This window comes from Gymnoscopelus microlampas (genome assembly GCF_963454915.1).
Source record: "Gymnoscopelus microlampas genome assembly, chromosome: 2".
NCBI lineage: Eukaryota > Metazoa > Chordata > Actinopteri > Myctophiformes > Myctophidae > Gymnoscopelus > Gymnoscopelus microlampas.
This window is the reverse complement of record NC_139939.1, coordinates 62227237-62242062: the sequence shown is the minus strand read 5'-3', so window position 1 is coordinate 62242062 and position 14826 is coordinate 62227237. Positions and strand designations below refer to the sequence as shown.

Below are 14826 nucleotides of genomic sequence, written 5' to 3'. Positions count from 1 at the left end.
TAATATCAAACTCTCTACATGTGTCTTTATTAGCCTTAGAGCAAGACTATCCTATGTGTTTTATCCAGTCTGACTTTTATCTTTTTCTCACAATGTTACAGTGTTATAGTCCCACCTGGGGGGCCATGTTTCTATGTAACGGTTTGACCAAATACAAAATGGTCTGGGGTGCCAGCCAGGTAGCTAACCTGACAAAATGCTCAATAATAATAGTAGCCTAACCACTACATAAGGCTTCTCTACACACCCTATAAATACACACTGTAACACCCAATACACTTCAGACACCAGAGATTGTCGTTCAACGTAGTTATATTAATAGTTCAGGTTATATGGTACAGTTCAGTTATATTAATAGTTCAGGTTATATGGTACAGTTCAGTTATATTAATAGTTCAGGTTATATGGTACAGTTCAGTTATATTAATAGTTCAGGTTATATGGTACAGTTCAGTTATATTAATAGTTCAGGTTATATGGTACAGTTCAGTTATATTAATAGTTCAGTTATATTAATAGTTCAGGTTATGGTACAGTTCAGTTATATTAATAGTTCAGGTTATATGGTACAGTTCAGTTATATTAATAGTTCAGGTTATATGGTACAGTTCAGTTATATTAATAGTTCAGTTATATTAATAGTTCATATGGTACAGTTCAGTTATATTAATAGTTCAGGTTATATGGTACAGTTCAGTTATATTAATAGTTCAGTTATATTAATAGTTCATATGGTACAGTTCAGTTATATTAATAGTTCAGGTTATATGGTACAGTTCAGTTATATTAATAGTTCAGGTTATATGGTACAGTTCAGTTATATTAATAGTTCATATGGTACAGTTCAGTTATATTAATAGTTCAGGTTATATGGTACAGTTCAGTTATATTAATAGTTCATATGGTACAGTTCAGTTATATTAATAGTTCAGGTTATATGGTACAGTTCAGTGTCATACAGAGTTCCCATTAGTTACACACAGTTCCAGTGAGTTAGGTCGCGCCCACAAACATTTCCCTCATAGACCGACGGGTCCTCGTAACCATAGTAACCCCGCACGTAACCCACAAACCCTCCGTTGAGTCGCGGTCTTGTCTGTGAGGTTGCTAGGATACTATACTCACGGTAGTATTCCAGTGTGCCCTGGAATGTCACCAGTAAAGCCTGTATTTCTTTTCTATATACAAATGTACGGTTCTTTCCCACTTGCCCCGAATGTTAACTAGGTGTCCGGAGTGTTTGTGTAATGTATTAGTCCATATGTATCAATAAAGAAGTGTTTTAATCCCGTCTGTGGAAGATTCTTTCGGAAGTTCCCAACGGGCGGTAGTGACGGGGCGCATCCGGTGAAAGTCGGAATTACACTCATGTAAACAGGAAATAAACGAGGGGGAAGAAATCGCGTTCGGCCACAGACGGGATTAAAACACTTCTTTATAGAAAAATATAGATTAATACATTAAACAAACACTCCGGACACCTAGTTAACATGTGGGGCAAGCGGGAAAGCACATGCTTTGCAAACTAGGGGGGAGGGTGGTCGCTAAAACTCTAAAAATCGATAGAATACATCTACGATAGTCTTGATCTAAGGCTATGTCTTTATCCCACCATTACTTCCACATCACCATCACTGCCTCCTGGCAAAACAACTCACTGGTTCTTCCCATAGACTGTATAAGGTTCTTCCTTTACTCACATGTATTTAACATCTCTATTAAACGCCATTCTAACATCCAACGTCCACCTGTAAACAAGCTCTCACAACACGCAAACCGACACAAACATGTATATTTGTACGACTAGCCAACGACAAACTAACGTTTGTTGTTGTACAACAAACGTAAAACTCATAAACACAAAGACAAACACAGCTCAAATAAACATACCTCGTTGTTTTACACGTTTTAAACTTTAACAACAAACACTTTCCTCCTGCAGCTCCTCCTCAACTGTGTTCCGTCAGCAACGATAAGGTGGCAACAATAAGACTTCCGGTGGACGATCTCTTCAGAATAAGAGTACCCTCTAGAGCAAAAAGGAGCCATTGAAAAACGGTTCATTTGCACATTAAAACTATAAATTAAGCATTTAAACGACATATTATGTTTCTATACAACACATATTATGTTTCTGTGTAACAAAAAGGGATTTAAAACATTAATAATTTATCTAAATGGATAAATGCTGTTCAAAGGAGTGCATAAGCTATACAAATTGGACACTGGACAGGAGACGGCTCCGCGAGGCACTTTGGACATACGCACGCGCTCAGGGTCGCCCAGGCAACGTAAACACAGCATCTAATGGAGATACATACAAACTCCTACCAGCAGATGGCAGCTACACTCCTAATGAAAGAAACGGCCTCAAGTATTTTATTTTGAAAGTTCCAAGTGGAAGTCGTGTGTGTGTGTGTGTGTGTGTGTGTGTGTGTGTGTGTGTGTGTGTGTGTGTGTGTGTGTGTGTGTGTGTGTGTGTGTGTGTGTGTGTGTGTGTGTGTGTGTGTGTGTGTGTGTGTGTGTGTGTGTGTGTGTGTGTGTGTGTGTGTGTGTGTGTGTGTGTGTGTAACAGACAACACGTAGCTGAACAGCAACGACAGACCAGTAGGTGCTTCTTTAATATTATTATTATTATTATTATTACACTGGTTTATATGATGTGATATATGATATATCATACATATTGTATTAGGGTTATAAGGTACTAGTAGTGGTTTATATGTATATATATATATATATATATATATATATATATATTATATATGTATTATAGTGTATTAGGGTTAGGTACTAGTAGTGGTTTATATGTGTGTATATATATATATTATATATGTATTATAGTGTATTAGGGTTAGGTACTAGTAGTGGTTTATTTACACAGGTTTATATCTATGGTTTGTATGAGAAATGCAATAGTTATGATTATGTTCTGTTTATACTTTATATAATAGATAATAGATAATGGTTAATGTGGGTTAGGGTTAATCCCTATTCTAAGGACAACTTTAGCCGAAAATAGCAGATCTACAAGCTCACAACGCCACACGCTGCGAGGCGCGGTGAGCTTGTAGATCTGCTATTTTTGGCAAAGAGGGGAAAACAGAGCAGACCAAGTACAGAGTGAAAGTATTGGCGGTTTAAGTGGTTAAATGTCTGAAAATACACATTAACATGAATCCAACATCTATGAAAAGCTTTAATCTGCAACACAACTGTATGTAATATATAGTGGGGGTCCCTGCTACATAGCTCTCTCAGTTAAGGGGGTCCCTGCTTCATCTCTCTCAGTTAGGGGGTCCCTGCTACATAGCTCTCTCAGTTAAGGGGGTCCTTGGCATGAAAAGGTTGAAGACCCCTGCCCTACAATATTGTATTCCGTTTTAATTCATGTTGAAAATAGCTGACTTTCAATGCTGGACATTTACCAGTAAAGCCTGTAAATGTACAAAACATACATACACACATATATACCTGATATATATATATATATATATGTATATATATGGTGCTTACCTGGTCGCCCTAAATGTTAATAAGCGGTCCGGAGTCTTTGTTTGATGTATTAGACCGTAAGTATCAATAAAGAAGTGTTTTAATCCCGTCTGTGGATGATTCTGCTGGAAGTTCCCAATGAGGGTAGTGACGGGGCGCATCAGGTCAAAGCTGGAATTACACTCAATGTAAACGGGAATAAACAAGGGGGGAAATGGCGTTCGGCCACAGACGGGATTGATTATTATTATTATTATTATTATTATTATTATTATTATTATTATTATTTGATTCGGGATATATAAAGAGCACGTCATGGATTAAATGATCCTCAGACAGCAGACCAACGAGACGTTCAATTCTAACGATATATAACAAAAAAAACGTTTGACGTTTAACAAATTGATATATTGCAGGACCGTAGAATAGAAACGTTTCAGCTTGGAGACTGGGTTGCATGAAAAAATGTTTTAGAGAAGAGAGAAGAGTCTAGGACATGTGGAGCGTTGTCCATGGTGTTTTAGAGAAGGGAGAAGAGTCTAGGACATGTGGAGTGTTGTCCAGAGTGTTTTAGAGAAGAGAGAAGAGTCTAGGACGTTTGGAGCGTTGTCCAGGGTGTTTTAGAGAAGAGAGAAGAGTCTAGGATGTGTGGAGTGTTGTCCAGAGTGTTTTAGAGAAGAGAGAAGAGTCTAGGACGTGTGGAGCGTTGTCCAGAGTGTTTTAGAGAAGAGAGAAGAGTCTAGGACGTGTGGAGCGTTGTCCAGGGTGTTTTAGAGAAGAGAGAAGAGTCTAGGATGTGTGGAGCGTTGTCCAGAGTGTTTTAGAGAAGAGAGAAGAGTCTAGGACGTGTGGAGCGTTGTCCAGAGTGTTTTAGAGAAGAGAGAAGAGTCTAGGACGTGTGGAGCGTTGTCCAGGGTGTTTTAGAGAAGAGAGAAGAGTCTAGGATGTGTGGAGCGTTGTCCAGGGTGTTTTAGAGAAGAGAGAAGAGTCTAGGACGTGTGGAGCGTTGTCCAGAGTGTTTTAGAGAAGAGAGAAGAGTCTAGGACATGTGGAGTGTTGTCCAGAGTGTTTTAGAGAAGAGAGAAGAGTCTAGGACGTGTGGAGTGTTGTCCAGAGTGTTTTAGAGAAGAGAGAAGAGTCTAGGACGTGTGGAGCGTTGTCCAGGGTGTTTTAGAGAAGAGAGAAGAGTCTAGGATGTGTGGAGCGTTGTCCAGGGTGTTTTAGAGAAGAGAGAAGAGTCTAGGACGTGTGGAGCGTTGTCCAGAGTGTTTTAGAGAAGAGAGAAGAGTCTAGGACGTGTGGAGCGTTGTCCAGAGTGTTTTAGAGAAGAGAGAAGAGTCTAGGACGTGTGGAGCGTTGTCCAGAGTGTTTTAGAGAAGAGAGAAGAGTCTAGGACGTGTGGAGCGTTGTCCAGAGTGTTTTAGAGAAGAGAGAAGAGTCTAGGACGTATGGAGCGTTGTCCTGGGTGTTATATTATCCAGGTTGTTATAGTGAAGGTACAGACAGCAGGGTGTTATAGTGAAGGTTCAGACAACATTACTGTATTAGTTGATGTATCTTTGATGTTTCTTCTTTCAGATGAATGGATGGAGTCCAGCCTGCAGCCTCCACGTCCTCACTGGCATGAAATACAACAAAGTATGTCTATAAAAACATCGTTTTATATTTATAAAAACATTGTTTTATTATATTTTATAATATAATAATAATAATATAATACCAATTGGTTTTACATTTTCGTTGGAAATCCTGAATAGTCAGGATATTATTTGGGGCTTTTCTGCCTTTATTTTGGATATTACATACACACTTACATTACACACACACACACACACACACACACACACACACACACACACACACACACACACACACACACACACACACACACACACACACACACACACACACACACACACATACATACATACATACATACATATGATACAAACGGACATTTTGAAGTGTTAGAGCAATGAGTGCATCTACCACACAACTCCTCTCTCAGCCAGTTAGAACTGGAGCTGGGTGATCTATACAGTGATGTGTAGATCATTAGAGAGAGACTCTGTAGATGTAACAGAGTCTCTAATGTTATTTCTTCTTGTGAAGCAAACCTTGGTGGTAACAACGCTATGTTTTTCACATTTAAGCATATTCTAATGTTTGGTAATAATGGCCCTGATTCACTAAGCAATTTACGACCATATTTTGATGTTAGCGGTATTTAAGACAATTCCTACACTAGCAGTCAGATTCATTAATGTTTTTTGTTTGTGTTTTGAGCGTGAGCTGCGCCTGTTCTCAAGTCAGCCCCGAGGCTGTCTTACCAGGGATCAGAGCTGTGCGTATATCGTTACAATGCTTTATTCTTCATGCAAAATCAATTACAACAGTGGCAAACCTCAAATAAAATATCATGTGCTCAACATTTGTCAACACATATATATAAAAAAGAAAAAAACATGGCAAACGATGTATTGCTTCCACCGCTTTTTTCCCTAGGCTTTTCCCTAGGCTATCAGAGCTGAATTATTAGGTCCCTCAGAGTATTTGCCAGTGTCTGCGGGCCATCTCAGCCAAAGCGTCACGTAATAATAAAGATATGATGCCTTAATGTCAGTGCGGAGGCTCAGACGCACCTCCAGTGTCTGCGTAGTATTAATTTATAATACTGTAGGCTACTGTATATTGATCACATGAACGCCACACACAATAGCCTAATAAGTCTTACCATCTGTCAACTAGTGGATGAAAGCTGTGGACAGGAGATCCATTCGGCATTCCGACGTAGGACAGTGATATATTAATCCAAAATTAACACATTTAATCAATAAGTAATCAATAAGCTCTAGTCTATAATCGGATAGCAGCGTTCCACTTGTAGCTATGCCCTGGATTTCAACGTCATCTTTTAACTCGGTAAAGGTCTCATCACACATGATCAGAGCATTACGTTCAGCTGATCCCCGCTTCCAGACAGAGCAGATCTACAAGTTAACTGTCAAGGCTTCCAGACAGAGCAGATCTACAAGTTAACTGTCAAGGCTTCCAGACAGAGTAGATCTACAAGTTAACTGTCAAGGCTTCCAGACAGAGCAGATCTACAAGTTAACTGTCAAGGCTTCCAGACAGAGCAGATCTACAAGTTAACTGTCAAGGCTTCCACACAGAGCAGATCTACAAGTTAACTGTCAAGGCTTCCAGACAGAGCAGATCTACAAGTTAACTGTCAAGGCTTCCACACAGAGCAGATCTACAAGTTAACTGTCAAGGCTTCCACACAGAGCAGATCTACAAGTTAACTGTCAAGGCTTCCAGACAGAGCAGATCTACAAGTTAACTGTCAAGGCTTCCAGACAGAGCAGATCTACAAGTTAACTGTCAAGGCTTCCACACAGAGCAGATCTACAAGTTAACTGTCAAGGCTTCCAGACAGAGCAGATCTACAAGTTAACTGTCAAGGCTTCCACACAGAGCAGATCTACAAGTTAACTGTCAAGGCTTCCAGACAGAGCAGATCTACAAGTTAACTGTCAAGGCTTCCACACAGAGCAGATCTACAAGTTAACTGTCAAGGCTTCCAGACAGAGCAGATCTACAAGTTAACTGTCAAGGCTTCCACACAGAGCAGATCTACAAGTTAACTGTCAAGGCTTCCAGACAGAGCAGATCTACAAGTTAACTGTCAAGGCTTCCAGACAGAGCAGATCTACAAGTTAACTGTCAAGGCTTCCACACAGAGCAGATCTACAAGTTAACTGTCAAGGCGATGTGATGTCGACATCAGTTTTTAGCGGCGCTAGCCGCTCTATACCTTTAGGTATAGAGCGGATATTAGCCCTCTATGCCTGGCTTTTGCGTCAACGTTCTGATTGGTCAGGTGCGCCAACGTTCTGATTGGTCAGGTGCGTCAACGTTCTGATTGGTCAGGTGCGCCAAAGTTGTGATTGGTCACTATTCATGACATCACTATGATGTCATGAATATAGAATTCGATGTCTATATAAACGATGACAATGACTTCATCTTATTATTCATTTGGCTAAAGTCTCCGTCTAGGTAAGTTATTTAAAGTTAATATGACGAATAGAAAGAGAAAGATACAAGAACAGATGAAGGGTGAATGTATAGAAAGTCTGAGTTCGGGACCCAGTCATCCGTTATGACAGAATGGTTTGATAGAGACGATCGAGAATCCAAGAGTCCGTTAAGGTTCTGATTGGTCAGGCCCGTCAAGGTTCTGATTGGTCAGGCCCGTCAAGGTTGTGATTTGTCAGGCAAGGGGACTATTCATGACATCACTATGATGTCAAGGTTTATTTTTTATTTCCTCATGTTTTTTTTTGTATATATTTTTATTTGGCTAAAGTCTCCTTCTAGGTAAGTTATTTAAAGTTAGATCCTCAATTTAACTTTATCTGTCGTCGACGCTCTGATTGGTCAGACCCGTCAACAAAGTGATTGGTCAAGCTTCACATGACACATGGCTATAAACACATTATAAACACATATCGATGACATAATGTATTCAAAGGCGCCGCTACCTTCACACAGGGTGTGATTTTTTTTTAAACGAGAGACGATGTTGAACTTCTAAGCACCACCAGTGTTGCCAGATTCTGTGAGAGAAATAAGCAACCACATCTAGGAAAACAAGCCCCAAAGAAGCAACTATGGCATTAAGTCATTATGAGCACTTTAAACCTATACTGTATACATTGATACATATTATATATATAATGTTTGCGGTAAAGTGTGGTGTTGAGGTGTCAATCTGATATGTAAACCTGAAAGTCTGTGTTTTTTACTGAACTCTATTGAGCATTTCAGGGATGTGTGTTGTTTCAGGATGTGTGTTGTTTCAGGGATGTGTGTTGTTTCAGGGTGGGATGTGTGTTGTTTCAGGGATGTGTGTTGTTTCAGGGATGTGTGTTGTTTCAGGGATGTGTGTTGTTTCAGGGTGGGATGTGTGTTGTTTCAGGGATGTGTGTTGTTTCAGGGATGTGTGTTGTTTCAGGGTGGGATGTGTGTTGTTTCAGGATGTGTGTTGTTTCAGGATGTGTGTTGTTTCAGGGATGTGTGTTGTTTCAGGGTGGGACGTGTGTTGTTTCAGGATGTGTGTTGTTTCAGGGATGTGTGTTGTTTCAGGGATGTGTGTTGTTTCAGGGATGTGTGTTGTTTCAGGGATGTGTTGTTTCAGGGATGTGTGTTGTTTCAGGGATGTGTGTTGTTTCAGGGATGTGTGTTGTTTCAGGGATGTGTGTTGTTTCAGGATGTGTGTTGTTTCAGGGATGTGTGTTGTTTCAGGGTGGGATGTGTGTTGTTTCAGGGATGTGTGTTGTTTCAGGATGTGTGTTGTTTCAGGGATGTGTGTTGTTTCAGGGTGGGATGTGTGTTGTTTCAGGGATGTATGTTGTTTCAGGGATGTGTGTTGTTTCAGGGATGTGTGTTGTTTCAGGGATGTGTGTTGTTTCAGGGATGTGTGTTGTTTCAGGGTGGGATGTGTGTTGTTTCAGGGATGTGTGTTGTTTCAGGGATGTGTGTTGTTTCAGGATGTGTGTTGTTTCAGGGATGTGTGTTGTTTCAGGGATGTGTGTTGTTTCAGGGATGTGTGTTGTTTCAGGGATGTGTGTTGTTTCAGGGTGGGATGTGTGTTGTTTCAGGGATGTGTGTTGTTTCAGGATGTATGTTGTTTCAGGGATGTGTGTTGTTTCAGGGATGTGTGTTGTTTCAGGATGTGTGTTGTTTCAGGATGTATGTTGTTTCAGGGATGTGTGTTGTTTCAGGATGTGTGTTGTTTCAGGGATGTGTGTTGTTTCAGGGATGTGTGTTGTTTCAGGATGTGTGTTGTTTCAGGGATGTGTGTTGTTTCAGGATGTGTGTTGTTTCAGGGATGTGTGTTGTTTCAGGGATGTGTGTTGTTTCAGGGATGTGTGTTGTTTCAGGATGTGTGTTGTTTCAGGGATGTGTGTTGTTTCAGGATGTGTGTTGTTTCAGGGATGTGTGTTGTTTCAGGGATGTGTGTTGTTTCAGGATGTGTGTTGTTTCAGGGATGTGTGTTGTTGATGTAACGCCTGAATTCAACCCATTCAGGTATAACCAACCTGGCTTATCTTATCTTAAAGGGGAAATCCACCCATTTTCAATATTTAACTATGTCATTAATATAGCATAAAGGAGTTGTGTGGAAATAAGAAAAAAGTTCCCCCCTTTCTGTGTTGCCTTGAACTGGAGGATTGATTGTGGGTTTAACATTGCAAATTACAACGTGATGACTCATCATGTTGTAATTTGCAATGTTAAACCCACAATCAATCCTCCAGTTCAAGGCAACACAGAAAGGGGGGAACTTTTTTCTTATTTCCACACAACTCCTTTATGCTATATTAATGACATAGTTAAATATTGAAAATGGGTGGATTTCCCCTTTAAGTGTTTTACTGAGGCTGAGTCACCTCCTCTCTGCTCCTTTCAGACCTCCCACTGCTCCCTAAAGGGGAGGAGCCAGACCTCCCACTGCTCCCTAAGGGGGAGGAGCTCCCACTACTTCCTGGTTGTAAAGAGGAGCAGGAAGCAGAACCTCCTTCCTTGACCTCAGGAAGTCGTCCAGGTAAAATGTTCCATTATTATGAGTGGAGGCCGCCTCCCCTCGCCTAGCTCCGCCTCTAATGTAAATATGTTATAAAACATATTTATATGTTATGTGTGTTATTTATATACACAATATAACACACTATGTTATGTGTGTTATTTATATATACAATATAACACACTATGTTATGTGTGTTATTTATATATACATTATAACACACTATGTTATGTGTGTTATTTATATATACAATATAACACACTATGTTATGTGTGTTATTTATATATACATTGATGATAGTATATAGATATATAGATATCTATATACTAGATAGATAGATAGATAGATAGATATCTATATACTAGATAGATATCTATATACTAGATAGATAGATAGATAGATAGATAGATAGATAGATAGATAGATAGATATCTATATACTAGATAGATAGATAGATAGATAGATAGATAGATTGTGACACTAAACTCTTCATACTTTAATGATTCCTGACTGAACTATCATTGTCTCTTTCTCCTCCTAGACTCCCTGCACCTCCCTGTGTGTAAAGAGGAGGAGAAGAGCAGCTCCAGTCGGGTCCAGGGGGAACCAGGACCTCTGCATGTGGTTGTGTGTAAAGAGGAGGATTCTCCTGGAGAGCAGAGGAACCAGGAGGAACCAGCAGCTCCTCACATTAAAGAGGAACAGGAGGAGATCCTTGTAAGAGCAGAGGAGGAGAATGGATCAACCATGACATTACTAGCAGTGAAAAGTGAAGAAGAAGAAGAAGAACAAGAAGAAAGCAGAGAGACAGATCCTGTAGCCTGTAGCACCTCCTCTGAACACATGAAACTACAAGCTTATGTCAAATACTGGGGAGCTTCAAAACCAACTAGAGATGATCAGCTCCTCTCCTCACACTGTTCTGAATCTGACACTGAAGACAGTGATGAGTGGAAGGAGAGCAGGGAGGATCAGTCAGCTTTAAACAAACTGAAACCACACAAAAAGACACAACATGTGGAAGGACGGAGGTCGTCTTTACGCAACAAGCCGTCCTTTTCCCAGGACCAGAAATCATCCAAACCAGCTCCATCCAGGAGGAGCCATGGAGGGAAGAAGCCCATTACATGCACACTTTGTGGCAAAAACATTGGTAGAAAAAATGACTTGAAGAGACACATGATGACTCACACAGGGGAGAAACCCTGTAGCTGTACAGTTTGTAGCAAAGGCTTTGTTCACATGGGCGATCTGAAAAGACACATGAGGATTCATACTGGGGAAAAACCATACAGCTGTACAGTGTGTGGTAAAGGCTATAGTTTAAATGCCAATCTGAAGCAGCACGTGAGAACTCATACAGGCGATAAAACCTTCAGTTGTACAGATTGTGGCAAAGGGTTTTTTCAAATGTGTGATCTGAAGAAACACATGAGGACTCACACAGGGGAAAAACCATTTAGCTGTACAGTTTGTGGCAACAGCTTTAGTCTAAAGGAGAACCTGAAGATGCACATGAGGATTCATACAGGGGAAAAAGCCTTTAGCTGCACAGTCTGCGGTAAAGGCTTTGTTCAAATGTGTAATCTGAAAAAACACACAAGGACTCATACTGGGGAAAAACCCTTCACCTGTGCAGTTTGTGGCCACAGCTTTAGTGTAAAAACAAATCTGAAGAAACACATGAGAACTCATACGGGTGAAAAACCCTTTTGTTGCACAGTTTGTGGCAACAGTTTTAGTATAAAGGACAGCCTGAAAAGACACATGAGGACTCATACAGGGGAAAAACCTTTTAGCTGCACAGTTTGTGGCAACGGCTTCAGTCTGAATACAAAGCTGAAGACGCATATGAGAAGTCATACAGGCGTGAACCCCTTTAGTTGTACAGTTTGTGGTAAAAGTTTTGTTCAAATGCGAGGTCTGAGAAATCACATGAGGAACATTCATTCTGGCACAGAGTCAACATGAACAAACAAATAAAGCCTAATTTGTACGGTGTGCCAATCTACAAGCTCACAACGTGCTGCGCTGTGACGCGTTGTGAGATTGTAGATCAGCTATTGCTGCGTAGTGGCCTGTTTTATAATTGGCTTATACATTTGTGACAAATGCACATTATATTTATCTGCTTGATCTAGGGGTGTTATTATATCTGTTTGATATGTAACATCTGATGTACTTATGCATGTTATTGTATCTGATTGATATGTGACATGTGAGGGGTAGTGGGTCTAGTGGGTCTGGGTGCTGCGGGTGATTGGAACATTGGAGCCACCCTACTTTACAAATAGAGGTGTGGCACGGGGGGGGAGGGGAGATCAAACAAACCGTGTACCAGCGAGGACGGGTGGAAAGCGGAGGTCTCCGAGGCGCCAGTGTATACAGTTTAAAGTAACCACGTTTAAACGTAATATAGTAAACTGCAGCCACCAACAAAGAACGTTCGAGCCCAGCGGACCTGCCGTTGCTGCCGTGCCGTGGGATTCGAGCGCTGTGGTGTTTGTGAGCGAGACGCCGGTCGGTGGTGGAGTCGGTAGGAGCCGAGGCCGGTGAGGCAAAACCAAGCATCCAGTTTCTTTGTGGATTACAAATCACAGGGTTACGAGGAATACTAAGGAACAAGGAGTACTAAGGAGCTCCAGTATTAGACACTCTGGACCGCGGTGAGAAGAATCCGGTTGGACCTTAACGTGGGATTGTATTATTCTAGGAAAAGCGAATAAACGCCGTTCTGCTCTAACGCCTCTTCATTACGTTGTTTATTGGTTACGTTTGGACTTGGGAATTGTTTGGGTTGGGAGGAGCGTTTGAAATGAGTATTGAGTGTTGATCTGTTTGTTTATTTCATTTATTAGGGAAAGAGATACAGGGACAGAAGCCTGTATTATGGTTTAATATATAAAGTGTTTTAAGTTCCCGTTGTTTTTCCTTTTAGTTAATAATTCCCCTTTAAGGTAGAGGGCGATTGTTACACATTAATGCCCTAAAGCTTCGTAGTATAAGTCGGTTTAGAGGAGATTTTTTAACTGGGAGGGGGCGCTATTTTAATGATTTTTAATATAGATATGAAGTTCCTGTAAATAGAGCTCTAGTGTGTTTTTATGACATATATGAATGTGTTCATATTCTATGCTATGCTGATGAATTGAATTCATAGGACCACAATGGAAAATGTCTTTTGTGTTAGGTTAAATGTTTCTGTACTGTTTACATATTTGACTGATAAAGTATTCAATCAATCAAAAAGGGCTTATTTCCATAGTGTTGTTATTATTAATTATTATTATTATTGAGATATGATGTTAGGGGGGTGTGTGTGTGTGTGTGTGTGTGTGTGTGTGTGTGTGTGTGTGTGTGTGTGTGTGTGTGTGTGTGTAAAAACACAAAGTCATCTTTAGATGTAAAACTTTACCACAATGTCATTATTACAAATATAAAATCAAACAATAATACACATTATATGTATCACTCCATAAATAAGAAAATACTGTGAGCAGGCATAAAAAAAACACATTTTGGTGGCAAAATTCTACTTTTTACCTTCTTATACACCAAGTCAAAATGAACCAATGAGTTTGTTTCATATGACACAGAGAGTATGTTTCATATGAGACGGAGGCTGTCAATGTCTTGGTGAACATTTCAGTTTGACTTTTCAAAACAATATAGAGACATATACAAAGGAGGAGTTTATGACAAGGCCATTTATACAGTGGCGTGCACAGACATTTTGAGGGGCAGGTGCTCAAGTAAATTATACTTTTTTTGGTTTACTTGGTCTGCTCTTTTTTCCCTCTACACCTATACCTCTTTGCCAAAAATAGCAGATCTACAAGTTCACAACGCCTCGCAGCGCGACGCGTTGTGAGCTTGTAGATCTGCTATTTTTGGCTAAAGTTCTCCTCAGAAAAGGGATGCTAGGTTTCGAGTGGTTATGGTAAAAAGAAAAATCATATCACATAAAGATTTGGCGGACCCCCTGTAGTAACTCAGAAGTGCCCTTTTTTTCAAAAGGGCACTTCTGGTCAAGAGGGCAAAGGGCAGGTGCTCTAGCACCACCTAGAGTCTATCTGTGCACGTCCCTGTATATATATATATATATATATATATAGCTTTCATGTGCATCATTACTGATACACATGAAAGAAAGAAGACCCTTCACAGCTAATTTTAAGAATTGGTTCAGAATTGAATTCATTATATATATTCATATATATATATATATAATATAATATACGGCTATAGTTACATGTGAACCTCTTTGGGCTATAAATATGCATCCACCATGTTTCCTTTTTGCCACACATTTACACTTCATGGAGAATATTTTTACGTCCAGAATTAACCCAATGAACTGAATTAAAGTAAGAACAACCTGAAATAAAACGCAAAAAAAACGTGCACTCTGGTCAAACATGCATGTGTGTGAAGTGTCCTCTTTTTGGGAATTCAGAATATGGTCATCCTACTTCTACAGTAGTATCACTGGTAACAATATTATGGTTAGTCTAGCCTAACAATAGTGTACTTACAACATAGATACTGTACACATTCTGAAGTGTATCTTTCTCTTTTTTACTTTTTTTGTTTACCAGAATGGAGTGTGATGAACAAACATGTCAATATCTGGTCACATCATTGTATTATTGGTAAACATTTAGAAAAAGTAAAGAAACAAGATCCATATGTCAAAAAGTCCACAGCAGAAGGCCTTCAAAGCATACTAAATGTTGCTC

General features: G+C 39.9%; 1 protein-coding gene across 1 annotated transcript; it reads left to right on the top strand.

Moving 5' to 3' along the window:
* Nucleotides 1–2593: 2593 nt before the first annotated feature.
* LOC311063022 (uncharacterized protein) lies at nt 2594–12301 on the top strand. Its single transcript, XM_084082238.1, has 4 exons — nt 2594–2607; nt 5074–5133; nt 9974–10108; nt 10629–12301. The coding sequence occupies exons 2-4, from the start codon at nt 5082–5084 to the stop codon at nt 12056–12058; spliced, it is 1617 nt and encodes a 538-aa protein (XP_083938364.1). The 5' UTR covers nt 2594–2607; nt 5074–5081; the 3' UTR covers nt 12059–12301.
* The last annotated feature ends 2525 nt before the right edge of the window (nt 12302–14826 follow it).

What these genes read in the sequence shown, in the direction of transcription:
- LOC311063022 (XM_084082238.1), top strand. Translation starts at nt 5,082, where the DNA reads ATGGAGTCCAGCCTGCAGCCTCCACGTCCTCACTGGCATGAAATACAA. An exon ending in CTGGCATGAAATACAACAAA is followed by an intron (nt 5,134 to 9,973) that starts GTATGTCTATAA and finishes TGCTCCTTTCAG; the next exon opens with ACCTCCCACTGCTCCCTAAA. An exon ending in GACCTCAGGAAGTCGTCCAG is followed by an intron (nt 10,109 to 10,628) that starts GTAAAATGTTCC and finishes TTCTCCTCCTAG; the next exon opens with ACTCCCTGCACCTCCCTGTG.